The sequence below is a fragment of the Panicum virgatum genome, chromosome 8K, assembly GCF_016808335.1.
Source record: "Panicum virgatum strain AP13 chromosome 8K, P.virgatum_v5, whole genome shotgun sequence".
In the NCBI taxonomy this organism is placed as follows: Eukaryota; Viridiplantae; Streptophyta; class Magnoliopsida; order Poales; family Poaceae; genus Panicum; species Panicum virgatum.
In genome coordinates this window covers 25,435,381-25,459,869 of record NC_053143.1, presented here as the reverse complement: position 1 = coordinate 25,459,869, position 24,489 = coordinate 25,435,381, and the positions used below count along the sequence as shown (strand labels likewise).

Sequence of the window (24,489 nt, the reverse complement as noted above, 5' to 3'; positions counted from 1 at the left end):
TTACTTTTTTTTTTCCCGTGTCAAGAGGCATTGGCGGAGGGGGCTAGGGAATCCAGTACTTTCACTTTCTTTGGTTCCCCTTGTCAAAATGCATTGGCGGAGGTTTCTGAACAGATTAGCAGGGAAGGAAATGGGGGACGTAGGGGGAGGTGGGCCCAGGAGGCGGGACTCTTATTTACCATTTTTGACCCACCGCTGGAGGATGGATGCGGGCGGGAGGGAGGGAGTATCGAATTGACAAATTAGGAAGGTGGGTCTTTTTATTTCCTAAATTAGTGTGGCAGTACGGAAAGCTAATTTTACACCCAGCCGTAAGTTGGCCAGGTCATTTTGTAAAATGAAGAATTTTACTTAATATTTGCAGATATTTGATACAAACACCTATGAGCAGTCACTTTTTAAAAAAGTCAGAAAAACCCAAAACATCAAGCTGCCTCGAATAATGAACCCATTAAGAGCAACTCTAAGAGACTCTCTATATCCATCCCAATTATTAGGAATAGAGATTTTGATAAAAAAATACCCTCCATTGTCTAAGTGGTTATCCAAATATACCCATCATCTATTTTGGATTTGTCGCTAGCCAAAAATAGATACTGAAAATGTCTCTCTAGAGTGTAAACAAGATATAAAAAAGTTGTTGGAGAGTAAAAATATATAGAAAGCGATTTTTAGGTAGACGACTCTTTAAATGATAAATTCATAGAGTGAAATTTAAACTCGCCATTTTTTTGTGTTTAGGAATTTTCAATTCGGTAAGCAAACAAAAATCCTGACCCGCAGTCCCTGTCGTTTCCACTGGTCACCCTGAACACGGCGGCGGATCCTTTCCCCCTACCCTCAGTTCCATCGTTTGGCTGCATTCATGGTCTCCCTGCTCTCTCGCGCGCCCTACCTCGCGTACCTCCCCAAGCCCACCTCCTCCTCGCTGCGGCCGCCCCAGCCCGCCATGTCGTCGTCCTCCGCCGCCGCCCCTGTGGAGGCGGCGGCCCAGCCGAGGAAGCTGCCGGTGCTGCTGTTCGATGTCATGGACACCCTCGTCAGGGACCCGTTCTACCACCACATCCCCGCCTTCTTCCAGTTCTGTACAACCCCCGCCCCCGCCCCCTCCCCACTAGGGCCAATCCTCGTCTATTTAATTTTGGACGAGTATGTGAAGTTGTGTATGGGTGTTCGACGAAATGATTGTTAGGCTGTAGATTGTACGGTGTTGAAGTTAAAGTCGTTACTTCTGTATGTTCTATTGTTCTGGATCTTTTTCTTAATGACCCGTTAGTGAAGTTTACCTGTGATAGCAGCATGGCTTCATTTGGTGTAAGATTCCAGAATTTAACTGTGATGCTTGGGAGGGATTAGTACGATATTCTCAGAAGAAATAGCTTAGTACGATATTCTTAGGGATGTTTTTCTTAATGACCCGTTAGTTAAATGCTTGGCTTCATCATTTATTTAGTTTTTGCTTGTGCCTACTTGTGCTTTATTGCTCTGATAAACTGCGGTTGAGTCACTAGCCCTGGGCTTGAATGTCTTTGTACTGGTGTTTACTATCACATTCTCAGACTTCCCTTTTTGCAGAATGTCCATGAAGGAACTACTAGAAAGCAAACATCCAACGGCATGGTCAGAATTCGAGAAGGGACTGATTGATGAGGTACACATTCTAGAATCTTGACTTATTGCTCGGGCACGTGATGTGTAGTATTAGTATTGATGGTACATTTGCTTGTGGTTTATGCTTGACTAGAACATCCCGCGTGCTTTGCACGCACTATCATATTGTCAAGTATAACTGTGAACTATCTGCTAAATAATTATTAAGCATAATTGTGAAGTATTGCTGAGGTAGAGAAATATCACTTGCTTCTCCAAACCATTCAACCAGGATAACAAATAAAAATTACGAAGAAGCTGAAGAACCACTTGCTTAGTCCATCATATATGCATATGAGGCATAGGAAATATCTATTGCAAATAACATCATATTTTGAAAGTATAGCAATGCAGTTCTAGAGTTCTATCAAGCCATATATTACATCTATTTACATGTTATGTCTAGAATTCGTAGCTGCCAAAAAATTTAGCTTGTAGCTCGGAATATTGATCCAAATAAGGAAAATAATAAATTAAACAGTTTACAACAACCTTTTTAACAAAAGCATGTAGCAATATAGGTAATAATAAGGTTTTAAACTCATCAGACTCTGATTAGCTGATAACCAAACACATAAAAGGCTGACACAACTGGTAGAGACAAATGGCTGAGACCTTTAGCAGATTATCAAACACACAAAAGCTGGTTGGCCGCAACTGGTAGAGGTAAAATGGATGTGTCCTCTTCTCTATGCATCCTTGCTTGGAGTATAAAGGAAAATATAAATTGTTTTAAGCATGGTACTTGGTACTATATAATAAAGACATGCAACCTCGTCCTAAACATCAGGATATGTGTACAAACCAATAAGAAAGACGGTGTCTTAGTAGAGGCATCTGCACTATCATCACCATGATCGTCTCTTGCCCCTTCACCCCTTTTATCACTGAATAGCTTCTTGGCAAATTTTTTATTAGAAGATGAAACCAAACAGTAATGCCCCTGCAGTACATATATAACCAAACAGTAAAACCTTGGGACCTAGAAGTACATATATAAGTTTAAGTTTAGTTTCTGATACGACAAATAGTAAAGAAACCAAACAGTTTTCCTTATAAGATTTTTCTTTTTCTTAGTTGTAGAATCATCAGATGCATTTACATTAACAGTAATGCCCCTGCTGCAAAACACGCCAAAACAAGCAATTAAGATCACTACTACAATTCAGCTACTCACAGACACTGCACCATCTCTAAATTAGCTGCAAGTATTCTTTTTCCAACTTAACTAAATACATCAAGGGTATACGTAGATCTAATTATGTATATTTTACATCTTTTGTATACAGGAAAAAAGATCATTAAAACCAAAAATTGAAGAAATCTGTAGTAAAAAAAACATTGCACAATGTTCAAATGATGTGCAGGTGTTTCCCATCATTAATGTGTGTCTAACCTGCTGGTCATGGGTATAAATATGTATAATTTTTTTGCTTGAATAACAAATGCTATATTTGTAAATACCCGGTTAAAGCAACTCTAGCAGTAGCCTCTAAATCAGACCCTTCAAATACTAAATGGAGGTTGCCTCTAAAGATGTCCAAATTTACTCAACTTCAGCAATAACCCTCAATTCCAACTTATAATAAAGGGTTCCTAGAGATCCCTAAGAATGAAGGATGAAGACTGGATTTTAGAGGCCTCCTAAAATAGAGGGCCTAATAGAGTGTCTGTTGGAGTTGGAGTGCAGCATGACCGTCTAAACTTATATAGGTTGTTTAGAGGGTCTATTGGAATTGCTGTTAATAGGAATGTTCAGTAGCTAACTTGAACCAGAAATACCTATGCATGTTAAAGTTAGGTCAATGTATTTGGACAAGTAGTCCATATTATGGGACCCACATAAAGTGGTCTTTCGTTGTTACCAGTTGCACAATGTTGAAAGTGAAAGAAGGTAGTAAGTTGGTCCCACAATTGAGTAAAAATGAGTCCTCAAAGCAAGCATGGAGAGAGATAATGTTTGTTTATTTTTGTTAGCGAGGCTATTTGTGGGCTTAGTGGGCTGGCCCTTGGGCCATGGCGCCTAGCCTAGGCGGCTAGGGTTGCCATATGGGTTTATGGTAGTTGATCTTGATTAGGCAAGGATCTCCGTTGATTGGGTGTATTCTATAAACCCTAGATACCGATCCTTGCTTATATAATGTACCCTTGTACCCACAATAATCAATCACCAATTTCCCGAGCCATATTTGTTTTCAATTTTTATGGGCTGCTCATATGTATATGGGTATCTTTTGCTATGGACTATTATATAGACTGGTTGCACAACATAATTGTTAGCAAGGTGATTAGTGGGCTGGCCTTTGGTCTGTGGCACCTAGCCCATGTGGCTAGGGTTGCCCCTTTGGGTTTTGTGGTGATTGATTTAGAATAGGCAAGGATCTCTATTAATTGGGTGCTTTCTATAAACCCTAGACGCTTCTTGCTTATATAATGCACCTCTTTGTACCTCAGATAATCAATCCACTATTTTCCCAACCATATTCGCTTTCATGGTATCACGAGTCCGGGTTTCCCCTCGGATTCATCTTCCGCTGCCATAGCACGCCGGCCCCTCGCCGTGCTGCGCCCGTGCGCCAACTTCCCGTCGTGCGCGCCCACCCTCCCTGCGTGCCAGCCCTCCTGCCGTGCACCACCAATGGTTGGCACCCCGCCAACCTCCCCTTCGGCCGCCGCCAACATAGGCTCCGGCCCAGTCCTGTCCAACGTCCTTACCTTTAGCACCGACAGGGAGGCGGCGGATGCTGCTGCAGCCGAGGCGCAGCACCTCGCTAAGGAGCGACAGGACGCCCATGACGCCACCATGGCGCGCGCTGCCAAGGCGATGCGGACGCCGAGGCCACCGTGCAAGCCCTGGACGCCGCTCGGGCGCGTGCTGCCCAGGAACGAGCGGCTGTCGCGACCTCCCTTGCCCCGCTAGGGTCCTCTGGCCTGGGTTCCCACGCTGCGCCGACGGACCTGCACACCGCCATGCTCCTTCAGGAGGCTGCTGCCCTCCTAACCCTGCATGCCCAGGCGGTCGCCGTCCACTACATTCGCAGTCTCGTCCCGATCGTCCTTGACGTCGACTCTGGTAATTTCAGTCGCTGGCGCGATCAGTTTCTGCTGACCCTCGGCAAGTTCTCCCTCTAGGATCACATCCGCCTCGACGCACTAATCCTCTCCTGGGACTGGGTTCAGATGGACTACGTGGTGAAGTCCTGGATTCTCGGCACCCTCGCCGACGACCTTGCCGAAGTCATATCCTCCCAGAGCTCGATCACCAGAGATGCTTGGCTCGCCGTTGAGTCTCAGTTCCTCGGCAACAGGGAGGCTCGCACCATCCAGTTGGAGACGAAATTCCGCAACTTCGTCCATGGCGACCTCTCCATCTCTGAGTACTGTCGTTGTCTCAAGATGGCTGACGATCTTGGGGCCCGCGATGAAGTCATCACTTACCGCACTCTCGTCCTCAACGTGATCCGCGGCCTCAACGACAACTTCGCCCATGTGGGGCCCTCCTTCGGCGCAGTCGGCCCTTCCCCTCCTTCCTGGAGGCCCATGATGACCTCATCCTTGAGGAGATCACCCTGGAGAACAGGCAGCCCTCACCAACCACTGCTCTTGCTGCCTCTACCAGGACCTTGGCCCATCCTCTGTAGACCGGTCCCGGTTCCGAGGGCGCTGGCTCTGGCTCTGGGGGCGCTAGTGCTGGCTCAAAGGCAACAAAAACCGCTGCAGCAAGCGTGGCTACAATGGCCGAGGTGGCGGCGGCAGTACTGGTGCTGGCGGGAGCAGCCAGCGCCCCACAACTGGCGCCCAACAGCAGCAGGCTGGCAGCTCCCAGCCTGCTCCCAGCCTACACCTGCCGGCCAGGCCACAGCATCCTCTGGGGCCTCGTGGCTGACCTTATACAACCCCTGGACGGGGACTATTCAGATGTGGCCTGGTCCTCGCCCTCCGCTGCTGTCCATGCAGCAGCCTCGCCCTCCTCAGCAGGCCTTCATCGCGTAGCAGCAGCAACCTGCTGCTGCCACTAATGGGACCGGCCCTTGGACAGCACCGGGGCTGTATCATCCCATGGCCTGCCTCCTCTCTTGGGACCAGCAGTCGCTGGCCTCTGCCTTCAGCACGGCGTCGCTGAATCAGCCTTCCACCGGCAAATGGTACTTCGACTCGGGTGCCACCTCCCACATGACTTCCACTCCCCATAATCTTTCACATGCTGGTTCCTAGCTGTATCCTGCTCCTTCATCCATTGTTGTTTGTAATGGCGTTTTGCTCCCTGTCACTTGCACTGGCTCGGCTGCATTGTCTCTCTCTTCGTCTTAATAATGTTCTTGTGTCTCCATATATTATTAAGAATCTTATTTCTATTCGCCAGTTTACCACCGATAATAATTGTTCTGTTGAGTTTGACCCCGCTGGTTGTTCTGTGAAGGATTTGCAAATTCGGGACGATAGTCAGGTGCAATATCTCCGGGCCGTTGTACCCCCTACGTCTCCCTCCAGCGCACTCCCTTCTTGCCAAGGTCGCCGCCTCGCTTTGGCACCAGCGTCTCGGCCACCCCGGTCATGAAGCCCTGTCGAAGCTTGCTTCCAGTATCTCTTGTTAGATAAAGGATTGTTCAGACTTATGTCATGCTTGTCAGTTAGGACGACATGTTCGTCGACCTTTTCATGCCTCAGTATCTCGTGTAGTCGTGTGTCTAGCAAGTTTGATCTCATTCACTACGATCTGTAGACATCTCCAGTTGTTAGTGTGTCAGGTTACAAATATTATTTGGTCATACTTGATGATTGCACTCATTATCTGTGAACTTTCCCTCTGCGCCTCAAGTCTGATACTTACAGCACGCTCGCGAACTTCCTCGCCTATGCCTCCACTCAGTTTAGCGCCTCTGTCAAGGCTATTCAGTGTGACAACGGGAACGAGTTCGACAACTCCAGCGCGCGGACCTTCTTCCTCACTAAGGGCATCCATCTATGCAAGTCTTGCCCTTACACCTCGCCTCAAAACGGTAAAGCTGAAACCATTATTCGCTCGATCAATAATGTTTGCTCCCTACTGTTTCAGGCCTACATGCCTCCCTCCTACTGGGTTGAGGTTCTCTCTATGACGACCTTCTGGTTAACATTTCCGACCAAGACCCTAGGGTTCTCCACGCCGCACCTTGCTCTCTGTGGCATACTTCCGGCGTATGATCACCTTCGCGTTTTTGGCTGCAAGTGTTACACCAACCTGTCTGCCATAGTCTCCCACAAACTCGCGCCTCAATCCACCCTATGCGTCTTCTTGGGTTAGTCCGCTTATCATAAACGATACCGCTGCCTTCACCTCTCCTCTAACAATCATTATTTCTAGGCGCGTCATCTTTGATGAAACTGCCTTTCCTTTCGCCGAGCGTGATAGTCTTCGACCCACCGAGGAGTTTGAGTTTCTTGATGCTACTGATGTTGTGGCCGCTCCTATTGGACTGTTGCACAAGCTTTTGCCTGCAGGTCTTCCCACCGGCGCTGCACCTGCCCGTTCCGCCTCCTCTGGAGACGTGTCGGCCTCCGTCGGCGCTACCCCTGCCGCTCTCCAAGGAGATGGGGCGGACTCCTCGGGCACACCTGGTGCCCCCGCCAATCCCTCTGCGACTGTGCCCGGGGCGTCCACGGCGCCCTCCGTCGACCCCTCGGCATGAGCGCCGACAGCACTCTATGTCCCGCCTGGCACCGGCCGGCCACGTCATCACGCAAGTGTACACCCTTGGGCAGTGGCGGGTCCCTGGCTGGGGCTGCTGGTGCAGCCGCCGTGCTGCTCGGCGATGCCGCACTAGATGATGGCGGTTCCTCCAGTCTCCAACCAGCACGCCATGTCCACGAGAGCCAAGATTGGCTTTTGGGTGCCTGCACTTTACCACTCCGCACTGCTTTCCGCCGTCCCGAAGACCTATCGTAGTGCTCTGGCCGATCCCAATTGGCGAGCAGCTATGGTGGAAGAACATAATGCTCTGTTGCAGAACCACACCTGGGATCTTGTGCCTTGCCCTCCGCGAGCCAATGTTGTCACTGGGAAGTGGATCTTCAAGTACAAGTTCAACGCCGACGGGACTCTCGAGCGTTACAAGGCCTGCTAGGTCCTACAAGGATTCACCTCATCTGGCGGCTCTGAAGCGCATTCTTCGCTATGTTCGGGGCACTCTACACCTCGGGCTACACTGATCTTGTGGTCTACACTGATGCTGATTGGGCTAGTTGTTCGGATACGCGCAAGTCCACCTCGAGCTACGCTGTGTTCCTCGGGGACAATCTCATCTCCTTGTCCTCCAAGTGTCAAAACACCATCTCAAGATCTAGTGCTGAAGCTAAGTATCGCGCAATAGCTAATGCTGTCGCCAAGGCCTCTTGGTTGTGCCAACTCCTACAGGAGCTCCACGCCCCTCCCCCTTTCACCGAGCTATGCTGGTATATTATGATAACATCAGCGTCGTCTACATGTTCTCCAACCCTGTCCAGCATCAGCATACAAAGCACATTGAGATTGACCTGCACTTCGTCCGAGAGCGAGTCTCGATTGGTGATCTTCGTGTTCTTCATGTGCCGACTTCGTCGCAATATGCAGATATCTGCAACAAAGGGCTGCCTTCTTCAGTTTAAATGAAGTTCAGGTCTAGTCAGAACGTGCAGCTGACGATCATTCTGCTGGGGGTTGTTAGCAAGGTGATTAGTGGACTGGCCTTTGGGCCATGGCACCCAGCCCATGCGGCTAGGGTTGCCCCTTTGGGTTTTGTGGTGATTGATTTAGAATAGGCAAGGATCTCCGTTGATTGGGTGCTTTCTATAAACCCTGAACACTCCTTGCCTATATAATGTACCTCTTTGTACCTCAGATAATCAATCCACTATTTTCTCGAGCCATATTCGCTTTCAGTAATCAAGGTTTTAAATCGCCGGCTAAGACGTTTGGCGGTAGGGCTGCCGTTACGGCGTTTAGCGGGCTATAGCCGGCTTTAGCGGGCTAAATGGCATTGGCATAGCAGTTGCCCTTCCTAGCAACTATAGCCGGCTATTTAAAACCTTGATTTAGATAGCTTTGAGTAATTATTTATTCCCTATGGACTACCCATTGTGGTCGCCCTAGCTGGTGGCCGTGCGCATATCGTCTGCATGGGAACAATAGGACGCCACAATTATTATGCACGTGTTCCACACCGCAGGTAGTGTTGGCACCAACGAGAAAAGGCTGCATTATTACTCCCTCCATTCATTAGTAATGCAACTATCGCTTTTCAAAAGGTCAAATAATTTTAAGTTTGACCAAATTTATACAAAAGTTTACTAACATTTATATCTCCAAATAGATTTTGTATGAAATTATATTACATGATTAATCTAATGATATACCTATGTTGTAATATAAATATAAATATTGTTTTCTATAAATTTGGCTAAACTTAAAATTATCTGATTTCTCGAAAAACGAGAGTTGCAATTTTTTTAGGATGAAGTACATCTAGTCTACTGTAGTCCAGTTCATATTTTCCTTCCACAGAAGCCTTCAGTTTTCCTATTAGTTGCAGACCTGCAATGCTGGCGTCACGTGTCCCAGGAGCACAGGGGCAGCTCGAAACACTGCAGTTTTTCTATTTGCTGTAACTTTACAGACTTGCGAGGCTCCCAGCTGCAGAACTGGCATCGGACGCCACGCGCCCTGTGAAGCACGGAGAGGAGTCCAAACGCTAGTAGCTTTCAAGAAACCCGATGTACAGTAGATATTACAATGTGTGCTTTAAATTGGTCATGCATGTGATCGATTCTTTTTTCCTTTGTGCATAGGCACTAAACTTTGGACTATTCCTGCTTGAATGTCTTCTATTTTAACAATTGCTGTTCTTACTTCTTACATACAGAGTCACATTTACAGATTCAAATGGCTCTCATTATGATAAGGAAAGACTATGCATGTTAGGGAACCCAATTGAAATGACTTTTGTTTCTGCATGAGGCAAATTTGCTTTTGGAATCAAACTTATTAAAGAAGATTTATTATATGTTTATGCTTTTTTGTGGCCAGCAGAATCGATTGCTCAAGCTGCCGCATTATTCAAATTCCAAACAGAAGTAGCATTTTTTTTTTCAGGGAGCTGTGATATTCATTGGTTCTGTTAGAGCATTTTCAGAGGCGGGTCACCCCCTCACCCGCCCCTGCAAATGCATTTCCAGGGGCGGATCAGGGTGAAATAAATACTTTGATTTAAGTAGTGAAACTTCTTAGCCTGTTTTCTTCTAGTCACCTTCTTTAGTACACCTGCAGAGTCAGAATAGTTCAAAAGATAATGGAAACACTGGAATATCTGATAGTTGTCGTACTTCTTTGCTCTATATGTAGCTGAAATTGTGACCAAAGGATATGCAAAAAGGTTGCACATAATCTGTACTTTATTGACAAGACGTGCTGTTGAAATTATACACCAATTTCTCCTCACCATAGAATGCGGATATCACAGTTTTGTCATTATGTTTGATGCTTTCAGAATGAGCTGGCCAAAAAGTTCTTCAATGATGGCAGATCTTTTGATTTGGAAGGTGAGAAGGTCAAAATAGAAGTAACACTGTGGGTACACATTGTTCCCCTTATAACCTGCTTCCAATAATAAAATTATGAACTAACAATAACACATCTTGAATTCTTGATTGTGTACTTGCCAAAACCTAATATGTATTAGATTTTCCTCAAATCATGGTTAATCGATCGTTTCTCTCTCACTTTAAATTAGTCATTTTAATTCCTTGCAGGTCTCAAAGAGTGCATGGTGAGAGCATATGAGTACATTGATGGTGTCGAAGATATTCTTTGCTGTTTGAAGAAAAATAACTATGAGATGCATGCTTTTACCAATTATCCAGTATGGTGAGTTTTATCTTATTTTGGCACATTTGTTCATGGTACATGATCTTGAGATGTGTTTTGTAGGTACCAGTTAATCGAGGATAAGTTAAAGCTCTCAAAGTATTTGTCCTGGACATTTTGCTCTTGTAGAACTGGTAATGCTCTGCTCTAATTTTTTTTAAAAAACTTGAGTGAAATTAGTGGTCTTTAAACTTAGCCCGCATTCCTATCTAGATCCATATACTCATAAACTATATGTCTATGTCCCTAAACTTGTAATTGTACAACTAATGGTTCAAATCACCCTATGAATCCTTGCTCGCTTATGTTCCATTAGTTTTAAGCATGTTCTTTCCATAATGATACTGGAATCGGTATCCAACAGTTTCTGTTCCTACGTCTCAATGCAAGTCCTAAAAATTGTTTGAGGTATGCCCAATTGCTTACCCTGAAAACTTTGGTAATGAAAGCGTAACAACTCAGATATCTGCCGTATCCTCATGTAGCAGCACAATACCCAAAGCTATACAAAGCCCATAACCAAATATCACATAGTTTATCTTTGTTTATAGATAAAATATCTTTCTCCATATCCACATTGAAGAACCTTAAATGGCTAAATTCCCAATGAAGTGGTTCTCCAGAATCTTATGTAGGACTAAACTTGTGGTAGATGCAATAAGTTCAGCTATGATAATGGATAGGACACGCGAGAAGGTAGGGTCGAACCCTACTGTTCTTGTGGCTTGGAGGAATTTAGGAGGAAGATAACTCTTGCTTGTCTTTCATTAATCCGAGATTACAATTATATAGGCACAAGTGCCTTGCACCCAAAACCAGTCATCATCCTAGAATTGGAAGATAATCCCCAGAATCTCAACTAACCATAATTGAATATGCTAATCTAATCTTTCCTAACCGGCTACTTTCATCTTCTTGTGGCGGCATGAGCGCCGTACATAACATCCCCTCCCCCCTCGACCAACAGCTCGTCCGCAAGCTGGCGAGCTGGAACGATGGGTAACGCTGCTGGAACGTGAAGATCATCCCAAGACGTAGCCGATGGGGGAGCTCCCGGCTACTGAATCTGAACCTGGCAGACGCCACGACAGAGTCGGCCCTTCAGAGCATGGGGGGCTGAGGGACCACCATGCCATGATGTAGTGGAGGTAGAGCAGTTGGCGACGACGGTCGTTCACCCTTGAATGGCTTCAACAAACCCACATGAACCACATCGTGGATGCGAGCTCGGGGCGGCAAGGCTAGTCGGACGGCGAGGGTGTTGATCACAGCCATGACCTGATAAGGTCCAAAGAAGCGTTGGCGCAGTTTACCCTTTGTCGTGTCAATGATGCCGGACGCCGCGCGGTGTCGGAGACGCAACCATACCCAGTCGCCGACGGCAAATGAGAGCTCCCGATGATTCTTTTCGTAGTAGAGCTTCATCTTCTTCTGCGCTTGCTCCAGACGAACATGGACGTCCGCCAAGAGCTCTTCACGGTCCGCAAGCGACCGTGCCACCGCTAGCACACGAATCTTGCCCGGCTCGTAGGAGCGGAGCGAAGGCGAGTCCCGGCCATAGACCACGCGAAACGGCGTGTCGCCCAGCGTCGTGTTGTAGGCGGTGTTGTAGACATATTCCGCCCATGGAAGCCAACGGAGCCGTCTTTGGATGGAAAGTGTTAGAAGCTCAATTCTAACTCTCATTGAGCTGAGAGGATGACACTCGAGCTGGGGAAGTTTTCTGGTTTTTCTTCATTCACACTCACAATGCCATATCTAGTCTAAGATGCTCCTGCTGTCCTAGAAAAGTAGATGCTAACTGCTGCTGTCCTACTAACTGCAGCTGTCCTAGCAAACTGAAAAACAGTCCAAGATGCTGTCCTCTAGGGGCAGCACAAACCCACTGCGTGCTGCAGCAAAAAAGAAGATACTGCAGCCCACAAAGACCAAAAGTACAAGACTTATTCCCTTCATTCTCCCCCTAAGCCTTGTGCGTCGTCTTGTGGGAAAGTTGGACCATCCCGGTCCTGGAGCAAAGCTCAAGGAACTTAATCCTCCTAAGGGGCTTGGTGAGCAGATCCGCAAGCTGATCCTTGGTGTTGATGTAGCTCACCTTGATGCTTCCTTCCTCCAAGCAGCCTCGGATGAAGTGATACCTCACCCGGATGTGCTTGCTCCGTTCGTGGAAAACGAGGTTCTTCGCCAAGGCCAAAGCGGACTTGCTGTCCACCCTAAGCTCCACTGCTCCAGTGTCTCTGCCGAGTAAATCACCAAGCAGTCGAGCGAGCCAGAGCGCCTGAGTCGACGCGGTGGAGGCCGCTATGTACTCGGCCTCGCAGCTGGACAAGGCCACCACCTGCTGCTTGACCGACTGCCAGCTAACGAGGCACTTGCCGAGGAAGAAGAGGATCCCGCTCGTGCTGTTGCTGGTGTCGATGTCGCCGGCGTGGTCGCTGTCGCTGTACCCGATGAAGTGTGCCGCTCCAGGGCACCTCGGGTAGTGGAGATCGTGGTCGAGAGTCCCCGCAACATAGCGGATGATCCTCTTCACGGCTGCTGGTGCTCCATCGTCGGTCGTTGCATGAACCGACTAACGTAGCCGACGGAGAACGCCAAGTCCGGCCGTGTGTGGGCGAGGTAGCGAAGGCTCCCCACAAGGCGCCGGTACTGGGTGGCGTCCACCTCCTCCGTCGTGCTGTCACGGCTCAGCTTCAGCCTCTCCTCCATCGGAGTGAGAGCTGGGTTGCAGTCGGTGAGCCCAGCTAGCTCAACGACGCGCTTGGCGTAGGCGGTCTGTCGAAGCGTGATCCCGGAGTCATCTTGGTGCACCTCGATGCCCAAGTAGAAAGAGAGAAGCCCCAAGTCGCTCATCTGGAAGGTGGCCTTCATCTCTTCCTTGAACGCCGCCACCTCTGCATCCTTGACGCCGGTGATCACCAAGTCGTCGACGTAGACACCCACCAGTAGGGCATTTCCGCCATTGCCCCGCCGGTAGATGGCCGCCTCGTGCGGGCTTTGCTCGATGCCCATCCCCTTGAGCGTGGAGTCCAGCTTGGCGTTCCACGTCCTCGGGGCCTGCCGCAAGCCATAGAGGGCCTTGCGCAGGCGTAGCACCTTGCCCTCCTTGCCGGGGATCGCAAACCCCGGCGGCTGGTGCACGTAGACCTCCTCCCTCAAGTCGCCGTTGAGAAACGCCAACTTGACGTCCATGTGATGGACGCGCCAGCCCTCCTGGGCAGCCAGCGCAAGGAGAAGTCGCACGGACTCCATCCGTGCCACGGGAGCGATGGTATCGTCGAAGTCAACCCCCTCCTGCTGCACGAAACCTCGTGCCACCAGGCGAGCCTTGTGCTTGACGACGGTGCCGGCTTCATCCCTCTTAAGCTTGAACACCCACTTAAGGGTGATCGCGCGGTGACCACGAGGGAGGTCAGCAAGCTCCCAAGTGCGGTTCTTCTCAACCGCGTCCATCTCCGACTGCATCGCGGCACGCCATGCCGCGTGTCCCTCGGCCTCTGCGAAGGACCGAGGCTCGCCGTCGTCGCACGCGAGGTGCAACTGCGCCTCCAGGTCGTGAGGCACCAGTCCCGGCACCGGCTGATCACCGAGAAGGTCCTCCATCGTACGGTACCGCAACGGCTCGCCGTCGTGGTACGCGTCGACGCGCTCCTTGTCGTGAGAGAGCGGAGTAGCGAACTCCACCGGACTGTGCTCAGCACGAGCAGGTGTCGAAGTAGATGTGCCCGGAGGAGTGGCTATCGGTACTGGAGTGCGCGGCGTCGCCGGCTGTGGTGGTGCAGCCGAGGAACTCGGCGCAGCCGGAGTCGTAGCTGAAGGGCGTGGTGCCGCCGGTGTGGCGGGCGCCGGAGTCGGTGGAGGCTCGGGGACCGGGGTAGGCACGCTCGGCGAAGAAGAGCTGCCTACTCCCCCAGCTCCCTCGAAGTGGACGTACTCGACGGTGAAGTCGTCGTACGTCGGAGCCGAGCCGTCGTCCACCGCCTTGTCCCACGCCCATCCTCGCCCTTCGTCGAACACAACATTGCGCGCCGTGCGCACACGCTGTGTCCGGGTCGAGAATGCGGTAGGCCTTCGAACCCTCCGCGTAGCCGATGAACACTCCCGGAGTGCTCCTGTCGTCGAGCTTGCCGATGTGGCCAAGCTCCTTGGCGAACGAGAGGCAGCCGAAGACCCGCAGGTGGGAGACCGCCGGCTTACGCCCATGCCAGGCCTCATACAGCGTCATGCCGTCGAGTGCCTTGGTGGGCGAGCGGTTGAGGATGTAGACGGTCGTCACCACCGCCTTTCCCCAGAAGACAGCCGTCATCCCCCTCTGCTTAAGGAGGGCCCGGGCCATCCCCACAACCGTCTGGTTGCGCCGCTCGACGACGCCGTTCTGCTACGGGCTGTACGGCGCGGAGTAGTGGCGTTGGATGCCCTCATCCGTGCAGTACGCCGTGAACTCGGCCGCCGTGAACTCGCCACCGTTGTCGGTGCGCAGCACGCGCAACTTGCGGCCGCTCTCCGCCTCCGCAGCAGCCTGAGTACGCCTGATGGCGTCCGCAGCCTCTCCCTTGCTGCCGAGGATCATCACCCACATGAAGCGGGAGAGGTCGTCGACGAGCAGCAGGAAGTAGTGCCGTCCTCCTGGTGTGACCGGTGTCACCTGGCCACACAAGTCCCAGTGTACGAGCTCGAGCCGCTCCCTGGCTCGGAAGCTCGCCTGCTGGGGGAAGGAGTGTCGCCTCTGCTTCGTCAGTACGCAGACGTCGCAGAGCTGCTCCACGTGGTCGAGGCTCGGGAGGCCTCGCACCATCTCCTTGGCGCTGAGCCGCTTCAGGGCCTCAAAGTGAAGGTGCCCAAAGTGCTCGTGCCACTGCCACGCCTCGTCGTCCCTGCGAGCTGCAAGACAAAGAGGCTGGGCCGCCCCGACGTGGAGGATGTAGAGGCGGTTCTTCCCTCGAACCACCCTGGCGAGAAGCTGGCGACGGTGGTCCCAAATGCGGAGGATCCCGCTGTCGATCACCACGCGGGAGCCGCTCTCATCGAGCTGCCCAAGGCTGATGATGGAGTTCCGCAGCGCCGGGATGTAGTAGACTCCGGTGAGCATCCGGTGCTCTCCGGACTTGGCGGTGAAGATCACGGAGCCCACGCCCTTGATCTCCACGGCGGAGGAGTCCCCGAACCTAATGGAGCCACCTACGTCGACGTCCAGGTCGGAGAAGAACTCCCGCCGCCCGGTCATGTGGTGCGTGGCGCCGGAGTCGAGGTACCAGCCGTCGACCCTGTCGTCGTCGGAGCCGTTGCCGAGGAGGACTCGGGCACGCGGCTCGTCGAGGTGGAGTAGAGCGGTGGCAGGCGGTGCCGCCGGATGCGGCTCCATGTCCCCGTGGAGGAGGAACAGAGCCGGCTCGTCATCCGGCTGGGCCTCCGCGACGTGGGCTTGGCCCCCACGCCTCCGCTGCGGGCAGTCCCTGGCCCAGTGGCCGGGCCTGCCACAGTTGTGGCAGGCGTTGTCTCGTGCCGCCTTGGGTCTGCCACCCTCGGCGCGCCCTCGTGCCCCGGCTTGGGCACCTCCGCGCCCCTTTCGCGGCTTGCCGCGCTTGCGGCCACCAGTCGAGGAAGAGGGCTCCCCCCTCCTCCTGTCACCGCGCCGGGCCTCCCACTGCTCCTGAGTGAGGTGGAGCTTCCCATCGATGGAGATGCCTCCTGAGGGAGGCTGTGGCTCGTCGCTGTCGACGTCCTTGAGGCGACCTATCGCTTCCTCGATCGTCATGGTGGAGAGGTCCAGCAGAGACTCGATCGAGCGAGCGGTCTGTCTGTACCTCTCGGGGACGCAGCGGAAGAGCTTCTCGACAGCTCTCTCCTCGTCGTAGGTGTCGTCGCCGAACTGCACCATCTTCTGCAGCAGAGTGTTGAGACGGATAGCGAAGTTATCAACATCCTCACCTGGCTTGAAGGCCAGGTTCTCCCACTCCTTGCGAAGTGCCTGCAGAGTGGTCTTGCGGGCTCGATCGCTGTCGATGCGTGCCGCAGCGATGGAGTCCCAGGCCTCCTTGGCAGTTCGCTTCTTGGAAAGCGTGAACTGCATCTTGGGCGGGGCTGCTGCGATGAGAGCATCCAGCGCCCGTCGATCCTCATCGTAGTCGACGTCGCCGTACCGGACTGCCTCCCACATATGCCACACCAGGAGCTTCACCTCCATGACCGCGGCCCACTCGACGTAGTTGGTCTTGGTGAGGGTGCGCCACCCACCGCCGGGACCGACGTCCCTGACCACCGCCTGGATGCTGTGGTAGCCGGGGGCGCCGCCGCGCGCTCCCCAGCCAGGAGCGCCGCCGCCGCCCTGCGCGCCGCCTCCTGGGCCGCCGCCGCCGCCGCCGCCGCCGCTGCCGCCCTGCGCGCCGCCTCCTGGGCCGCCGCCGCCGGCCTGCGCGCCACCGCCAGGGGCGCGGCCGTCAGCTTGCGGGCCGCCGCCGCCGTCGCCGGGCGCGTGAGCCACCAGGTCACCGCCGTGGGGCGCGCGGGCCACCAGGTTGCTGTCGCCGGGCGCGCCGGCGTCCAGGCCGCCGCCGTGGGGGTGGGCTGCTACCCACCGCGCGGTTCGCTCCCGCGCCCTCTCCCTCGCCAACTCCTCAAGGTCCACGTCGGCGGTGGTGTTGCCGGCGATGGAGCCGCTGAGGCTGCCGCGCAAGGTCTCAACTTCAACCTCCGCCGCACGCGCTGCATCTTCCGCCTCCTCTGCTTCCACCTCCGCCCTGGCCGCTGCCAACTCCGCTGCAGCCAGCCTAGCCGCCCTCGCCGCTGCTGCAGCGGCTTGAGCCGTCGCTCGCCTGCGTTCCTCTGCCGCGGCGAGCTCGGCGTCTCGCTGACGCCGTGCGCTCGAGGCGACCGAGCGCTGAGACGGTGCGTCGGACATGGCGCGCCTCCAAGGGGCTGCTGCGTGGAGAAGAGGAAGGGAAGGGGGAAGCAGCCGGTGGTGCAGCTGCTGCTGCTGCAGCGGCTGGTGCAGTTGCTGCGCTAGCTGCTGGTGGTGGTGGCTGGGCTGCTACAACCTCTTGGGAAGGGGAGGAGCAAGAGATATCCAACCTACAGGAAAGTACGGCTCTGATACCAGTTGTTAGAAGCTCTATTCTAACTCTCATTGAGCTGAGAGGATGACACTCGAGCTGGGGAAGTTTTTTGGTTTTTCTTCATTCACACTCACAATGCCATACCATCCAACGGGAGGGGTGGCCACACATATATACAGCCAGCCAAGGGGCTGCTAACTGCCTAGTCTAAGATGCTCCTGCTGTATTAGAAAAGTAGATGCTAACTGCTGCTGTCCTACTAACTGCAGCTGTTCTAGCAAACTGAAAAACAGTCCAAGATGCTGTCCTCTAGGGGCAGCACAAACCCACTGCGTGCTGCAGCAAAAAAGGAGATGCTGCAGCCCCACAAAGACCAAAAGTACAAGACTTATTCCCTTCAGGCAGCAGAACTCATCTGTAGCTTGGTGCCCGTGGCGCTGAAAAGGGCCTTTCAGAACGCGGATGTGAACACTGGTCACGGTCCGACACAAGCGATGTCGGCATGCCGTGGGGGCGGACGATCTCCTCGAAGAATGCACTAGCCATCGTTTCCTCTGAGTACGGGTGGCCAAGGGGAATGAAGTGCGTCGCCTTGGAGAAGCGATCAACCATGGTCATGATGACCGACTTGCCGCCAACCTTGGGAAGTCCCTCCATGAAGTCCATGGACACATCGGACGGACCACACAGCAGTGGGAACCGGCAGGGGTTGGAGGAGGCCGCCCGGGTGGAGCTGCTCGGTCTTGTTCCGTTGGCAGACCAAGTAGTAGCGGACGTAGTCCTCGACGATACGTCTTGCAGCTGGTGTGTGGAAGTCCCTCCGAAAACGTTGCAGGGTGTGCTGAACACCCTCATGTCCTCCATCGTGGGCTGCTGCAACAGCCACCTGCAGCAACGGCGAAGACGGTGGCACATAGATGTGTCGGTTGAACGTCACCAGGCCGTCCACAAGGGCCCAAGGCGCCAGGTGTTGCAACGAGACAGCGCATCGACGACGACATTGGTGCGGCCTGACTTGTACTGCACAGAGAAATCGAAGCCCAAGAGTTTACTCAACCACTGGTGCTGCGGAATTGTGGCAAGGCGCTGGTCGAGGAAGAACTTGAGGCTGGCATGGTCCATCTTGACGATGAAGGGGCGCCCCCACAGGTACGGCCGCCAGTGCCGGACTGCATACACAAGTCTGATTAGCTCACGCTCATCTACTGCGAGCGCCTGGTGACGGGGCGCGACTGAAGAAGGCGACCGTGCCTTCGTTCTAGTGCAGTACCGCGCCAAAGCTAGAGCCGGAGGCGTCGCACTCCACGATGAAGGGCCTGGTGAAGTTCGGAAGCACCAAGACCGGAGCCGTCGTGAGCGTGTTGTGGCGTCCGCCGTCCATGAGAACGCGTCCTTGTGGAGGAGGCGGGTGAGGGGTGTTGCTACGACGCCGAAACTTGGATCAACTTCCAGTGAGTTCGAGGAACCCAGAGCAGAGCACGCGGGGTGCGAGGTTGCGGCCAATCTTGGACCACGCGCACTTTGTCGACGTCAATGGCCATGCCCGCCGCCGAGACAACGTGCCCCAAGTAGGCCACGGAGGAGGTACCGAAGACACACTTGTGCTTGACGAAGAGCTGATGTGCGCGAAGGGCGTCGTGGACGAGGCGCAGGTGTTGGAGATGCTCCGCCCAGGAGTCGTTGTAGACCAAAGTGTCGTCGAAGAAAACCAAGACGAAGTGATGGAGAAAGGGTCGGAGTACCTCGTTCAGCAACGCCTGAAATGTGGCCGGCGCGTTGGTCAAGCCAAAGGCCATGACCAGGAACTCGTAGAGGCCTTCATGGGTACGGAAGGCCGTCTTGTGCACGTCCGTAGGGTGCATCCGCACTTGATGATATCCAGAGCGGAGATCCAGCTTAGTGAAGAAACGTGCGTTGCAAAGCTCGTCCAAGAGTCGTCCACCACCGGGATTGGGAACTTATCCTTCACCGTCTGTTCATTCAGCGCACGGTAATCCACACAAAAACGGCAGGAGTTGTCCGGCTTTTTTTACCAAGAGCACTGGCTATGAGAACGGAGAAAGACTGCGGCGAATGAGGCCCTGATCCTCCATCAAGCGACACCGGCGCTCAATCTCATCCTTCTGGAGTGCCGGATAGCGATACAGACGCACCGCCACGGGCATCGATCCTGACTTAAGGTAGATGCGGTGGTCGCGAGTGCGCTGTTGCACCTTGGGCTCGGTAAAGACGTCCACGAACTCGTCCAGAAGGTCGTCGAGCAGGGACTCTGCTGCAGCTGGGAACGTCGGCGCCCAGCCACCCCCTACCACTGTGCCCGGCGGCCATCGTGAGGGTGCTGAAGTCCATGTGGAGCGCGCCGAGGGAGGTGAGCCAACGGGTGCCCAGCACTATGTCATATTCGCCCAAGGGGAGGACGAAGATGTCGTCGATGAAGTGCTCGTCGTTGGTGGAGAAAGGCGTGCGCTGGAGCACCCCGGGGCAGGGGACCTTGTCGCCGTTGGCCACGGTGACACGCATAGCCGTATGTGGCACCACGAGCAGTGTGGTCGAAGCGGCGAGGTCGGCGGTGACGAAGTCGTGGGACGAGCCAGAGTCGACAAGGGCTCGGATGAGAACGGGTCCCACACGAACCATGAACTGCAGCGCCTCGCCGTGCTCGGGCGCCGTGTCGGCTGTGTGGATGCCCATGAGAGCCAGCAGCAACACGCAGATCGTCCGCTTCCTCCGCGCCGGTGTCCTTGTCGTCCTCTATTGCATCCAGAAAAAAACAGTTTCTTGCAAGAATGGTTGTGGCCGCGAACATACCGTTCATTGCAGTTGAAACAAAGGTCGAGGCGGCGACGCTCGATCTCAGACGGAGACAGGTGGCAGACGGTGCGACCGGCTACCACGGTGGTGGCCGAGGCGGACACGGCGAGATCTTGCTTGAGCGGCAGGGCCCGGCGGGGTTGTTGGTGTCGGAAGGGACGACAGTGACGGCCTGGTGGCGCGAGAACGAAGCGGCGGCGGTGAGGCCGGGGCGGATAGGAGGGCGGCGGTCGCATTATTGCGACGCTCGAAGGAATTGGCGAGACTCATCGCCATGTCCAATGTCTGGGGACCCTAGATCTCAATGTCCAGGCTGAAGGGCTCCTGGAGGCCGGCGAGGAAGAGTTGCACCCTCTGGGACTCCTGGAGGGGGCCTGCATCTTGAAGCGGTCCTGGTAGTCCGCCACTGTCGTCGTGCGTGGCATGCAACCAGCTCCCCGAGTGGATTGGACCGAGGGGTGGCCCAAAATGGCGGTCGATGAGCTCCTTGAAGCGGTTCTAGGATGGCGTGCCCTCATGCTGCACGATCGAGGTGTACCAATCATTGGCAGAGTCGTGAAGATTGAGTGCCGCCAACCACACCTTTTCTTCTTCCATGGTGCGCTGCCCTTGGAAGTAGTGCTCACACTTGGTGAGGAAGGGCAGCGGATAGCCGGAGCCGTCGAACTTGGGGAAGTCCAACTTGTGAAAACGCCCTTGACCCATGGGTTGAGTTCGCGCTGTTGCTCCAAACGCTGGAGTGTGGCGTGCTGGCCGCGCTGCTGCCGATCAAGATCGGTGAGGCGTGACTCTAGGACTTCGAGGCAATCAAGCTTCTTGAGGATCGCCTCCATCAACATGGTGGAATCCGGCTAGGTCGTTTGCTTCTCGTCGTTGGCCATAGTGGTGACAGATGGCGGCAAGCTAGCGGCTGGAGGTGGTGGCTGTGGATCGAACGACGGAGGGGAAGGTGGTGGCATAATATATAGGGATCACGGGGGGAAGTCCGGGGCGGTGACGATCAGGAATAGATCAAACCGTAGTGGTCGATAACTCAATCGCGGAAAGTACCCAGCAATCTGATACCAGATGTTATGATAATGGATAGGACACCCGAGAAGGTATGGTTGAACCCTACTATTCTTGTGGCTTGGAGGAATTTAGGAGGATAACTCTTGCTTGTCTTTCATTAATCCATGATTACAATTATATAGGCACAAGTGCCTTGCACACAAAACTAGTCGACATCCTAGAATTGGAAGACAATCCCAAAATCTCAACTAACCATAACTGAAGATGCTAATCTAATCTTTCCTAACCGGACACTTTCATCTTCTTGTGGCGGCGCTCATACATGCGGCCGTACATAACAAGTTCATTCATGAGCCCTTTATGATGGAGAATTCAAAGAGCACAATCAACCATTTTCCACCTATTGGGGGAATTGATCCTTTCCACTCACACGATTGGATTTTTTTTTCTCAAATGCACAGGAGAACTGCACATCATATTAAGAAGAAGAAAGAGGGGGTTTAAGAGCCCTCAATACAAAAAGTTACAGGATTGAAGGGCTTGTAACACGCCCTGGGAACACACTAAAAATTGTCTGTATTTCTATCTACGAGCAGGACCAGACCACTTGACCGACTAGGAGGTAGGAGTCAGGGGTGAGGAGATGAGAAACTCCTCGAGCCCCTGCTACAGATCACTGGTGATCTTCTTCTCTAAAGGTCGAGACAACTCTGGATAGGCTAGGAGAACCTCCATCAAAGACACAATGGTTATAATGTTTCCAGAGTGTCCAAGCTCCTAGAATAATAATGGAGTTGAGGCCCTTTTTAATTTGCCCAGCCACCTTGCTATCTACTGCAGACCACCAGTCCACACTGAAAAGGTCTCCCAACTGTGGGGCAAATAATTGTAACCCAAAAAACTGCAGGATAGTGTACCACATCTGCCTTGTGAAAACACACGAGACCATCAAGTGGTCTATTGTTTCTCCAACCTGATCGCAAAGTGGGCATCTTGGTGGGTGAGTGAGACCTCGTTGCGCTAATCTATCAGCTGTCCAGCACCTATTGTGAGCCACTGTCCGTATGAAGAACTTGCATTTCCTTTCCTTGGGGCCCAACTCTTGCAGATTCGCTACCAAGAATTGAAAATAGTGGCTCCAATAAATAAGGCCTCATAAGCTGATTTGGTGGAGTACATACCAGAGGCTGTGAATTTCCAAATGTGTGTATCCTCCACTTCAGGTTGCAGCACAACATTTGAAAGCAGCTCCCATAGGTGAAGGTATTCAATCAGAACAGGCCCAGTCAATGCACCTCTTATATCTGAGATCCATCTTCCACCTATTGAAGCACTGAAAACCGTTCTTTTTCTTGCTCTGGCCGCTATAGAGCTGAACAGATGTGGCAGGGTGTGTTCCAGGCTCTGATCGAGCAGCCATCTGTCAGTCCAAAAACGAGTATTTTTGCCATTTCCAATTACAGTTTCAACAGCCATTGCAAAAAAGGATTGGATTTGAGGAAAAAGTCCATGATTTTCCACGTTCTGTTTTCTGTAACAGCCACCTGAGTTTCAGAGCCTAGCCCAAATTCTGAAGATTTGAAATGCCGAGGCCCCCGAGGTACATGATTGGATTCACACTCCACAATTTCACCAAAAACACAATGGATGATTGGGTTGTATGAACTAGCCTTTATCACCTTGAATGTACATGCATTAATAAAGATTGGGCCTTTATGGCCATATATGTATATGAGGTGCATATTTTGGCCTTTAATTTGAGGTGGACAAGTGAGTTATATTACCTCGAACACACAAGCATGTCCTACAACTCATAACATACAGATAGCTGTATATAACAGTGTCCTGCAGTTATCCATTTCATGACAATTTAATGGTAGGAAATAGCTAACCATTATGTATATTCGTCACTTCCAAGCATATAATTTTCCTCACTGCAAAGCTGAAGTGGAAGCTTTGTTGATATTCCTTTCTATGGCATCTTGCTGGTCCAGAGAAACTAACTCTACATCTATATGTATCTGATTTGTTTGAACTGAATGTAGAAGTTTTGGTTAAGTATATATCAGGAGATGGAATGCAGATGGTTCATGCATAAACAAGTTCTGCACTTCAAGTGACTAGTGTTAACTACAATTAAACAATGGGTCCATGGCTGCTTAATATAAATGCTTGGCCATTATTATCTTGTGTCATGGCTGCTTTATATAAATGTATCAGAATGAAAATGCTTCCTTTATTCATGCGGCAGTACTATACCCATTCAGGAAAACGCAAGCCTTCGCCTGAATTTTATCTTCAAGCTATAGATCATCTCAATGTTGATCCAGCAAGCTGCATTTTTATTGATGACAGGTTAGTATATGCGGATGTGCTTCTAGTAACAATCATCAGTGAGGTGGATTCCTTAACATGTTTGTGTGTTTATTACCGCAGAATGGTAAACATTGAAGCAGCTCTTAGCGTAGGAATGGTTGGGTTGCAATTTAAAAATGCTGAGGCTCTGAGGAAAGACTTGTGTGCTCTGGGAGTTGAATTGCCTCCTCTTGTTTGCGAAGGTGATGCACAAGTACAATAAGTCTGCACCCTTTCTTGTCTCCGGCTTAACAAAAGCACAATTTAAATATACATATATATTAATATATAATACATTTGCTTTGTGAACTACTATGTCGACAAATTAATGAGCTCTGCTTGTCTGATTTATAATGTCACAGATATCCAATATTTTAATAGTACATTCTCTTAGCGATATATAACCTTGTTGGTGGAGAGTGTCCCCGGATTGGGCGGACACTACAGCAGTCGCGGAGTGCGCACAGATCAAAGACGGTCGAACATGAGGAAAGCTGATGTGGTCTTCGGACAACAGTTCGGTTTCTCTATCTTTATATTCAATGTCCCATCAAAGACTGTTATAGGGGTATTTATAGGCGGCGGTTTACCTACATGCTGGCTTGATTACATTGCAATGCCCCCACCTGTTAGATTCCTAGAATATCTCGTGGGTACACTGTTAATATTACATCCCGTTTGTGGATTACAGCTAAGCAGCCGACCCGGGTCTAGTAGCGCGGGTCTTTGACA

At 52.0% G+C, this 24,489-nt stretch overlaps 1 protein-coding gene across 6 annotated transcripts; it reads left to right on the top strand.

Annotated features, from left to right (window-relative positions):
- The first annotated feature begins 782 nt into the window (after positions 1-782).
- LOC120644270 (flavin mononucleotide hydrolase 1, chloroplatic-like) lies at positions 783-24,137 on the top strand. 6 transcript variants are annotated; one of them, XR_005663556.1, is made up of 8 exons: positions 787-1,080; positions 1,576-1,651; positions 9,198-9,380; positions 10,152-10,203; positions 10,414-10,528; positions 10,592-10,662; positions 23,654-23,757; positions 23,839-24,137. XR_005663556.1 is itself a non-coding variant. In XM_039920855.1 (8 exons), the coding sequence occupies exons 1-8, from the start codon at positions 866-868 to the stop codon at positions 23,978-23,980; spliced, it is 942 nt and encodes a 313-aa protein (XP_039776789.1). In that variant the 5' UTR covers positions 792-865; the 3' UTR covers positions 23,981-24,137. The 6 variants fall into 6 exon arrangements, 4 of the variants coding, with proteins under 4 accessions (XP_039776792.1, XP_039776791.1, XP_039776789.1 ...); XM_039920855.1 differs by having other exon boundaries at positions 792-1,080; positions 23,670-23,757; XR_005663557.1 differs by lacking the exon at positions 10,592-10,662 and having other exon boundaries at positions 783-1,080; positions 23,670-23,757.
- Positions 24,138-24,489: the final 352 nt, after the last annotated feature.

Excerpts from the sequence above, each read along its gene's own strand:
- LOC120644270 (XM_039920855.1), top strand. The coding sequence starts at position 866 with ATGGTCTCCCTGCTCTCTCGCGCGCCCTACCTCGCGTACCTCCCCAAG. Across the intron at positions 1,081-1,575 it reads CACATCCCCGCCTTCTTCCA|AATGTCCATGAAGGAACTAC; the intron begins GTTCTGTACAAC and ends CCCTTTTTGCAG. Across the intron at positions 9,381-10,151 it reads TAGCTTTCAAGAAACCCGAT|AATGAGCTGGCCAAAAAGTT; the intron begins GTACAGTAGATA and ends TGATGCTTTCAG.